At 64.9% G+C, this 864-nt stretch overlaps 1 protein-coding gene across 1 annotated transcript in view; it reads left to right on the forward strand.

Moving 5' to 3' along the window:
- Positions 1–394: 394 nt before the first annotated feature.
- Positions 395–864, forward strand: part of BOLA3 (bolA family member 3) — a gene marked incomplete at its 5' end in the record, with an annotated part of 2,037 nt that continues 1,567 nt past the window's right edge. Inside the window, one exon of the mRNA XM_009076390.1 lies at positions 395–503. Within this exon, the coding sequence (XP_009074638.1) occupies positions 395–503 (109 nt within the window). The remainder of the gene's footprint in view (positions 504–864) is intronic.

Here is an 864-nt window from a genome sequence, read left to right on the forward strand (position 1 = left end):
CTGTGTCCTTCTGTCCTGTGTCCTTCTGTCCCTGTGTTTCTGTCCCTGAGACCCTCCCTCCCTCTGTCCGCACCTTCCGCCTGTTCCCTCTCCCCCTGTGTCCTCTGTCCGTCTGTCTGTCCCTCCCTCCCTCTAGCCATGTCTCCTTCCCGGTCCCTCTCCCCTTGTGTCCGTGTCCCTGTCCGTCTGTCCGTCCCTCCCTCCCTCTAGCCATGTCCCCTTCCCGGTCCCTCTCTTGTCCCTGTGTCCGTGTCCCTGTCCGTCTGTCCGTCCCTCCCTCTCTCCCTCTAGCTGTCCCTCTCTCCCTCCCGGTCCTTTTCCCCCTAGTCACTGTGTCCGTAGCTGTGTCCCTGTCCGTGTGTCCGTCCCTCCCTCCCTGTCCTTCTCCCCCTAGTCACTGTGTCCCTATCCCTGTCCGTCTGTCCGTCCATCCCTCCCTCTGGCCGTGTCCCTCTCCCGGTCTGACTCCCTGTCCCCGGTGCCGTTAAACGCGGCTCCTCCCGGTGAGTGTCCCCCGTCCCGGGGGAGGTTCCCACCTGTCCCTCGCGGGATGTGTCCCCTCTCGGGTGCCCTGGGGGACACTCTTCCCCCTCCCCTCGCCCCGAGGGCAGCTCCCGGGGGCTCCTGTACCCGTAATTCCCACTCCCACGGATTCCTCCTCTGCAATTCCACCCCGTTCCCGCAGTGCCGGTGCAGACAGCTCTCCCTTCCCTCCTCCCGGTGTCTCCCGGTGCAGGTAATCCCCATCCCCTCCCAGTGCCCCCAATACAGGCAGCCCCACTGCTCCCCCCAGCCCCTGTCTGTGTGTCCGTGTGATCTCTCCCAGCATCAGCTGCCTCCTCAGGGGGTTTTTTCCCCTCTCCA

The sequence above is a fragment of the Acanthisitta chloris genome, unplaced genomic scaffold (genome assembly GCF_000695815.1).
Source record: "Acanthisitta chloris isolate BGI_N310 unplaced genomic scaffold, ASM69581v1 scaffold36746, whole genome shotgun sequence".
Taxonomy (NCBI): Eukaryota; Metazoa; Chordata; class Aves; order Passeriformes; family Acanthisittidae; genus Acanthisitta; species Acanthisitta chloris.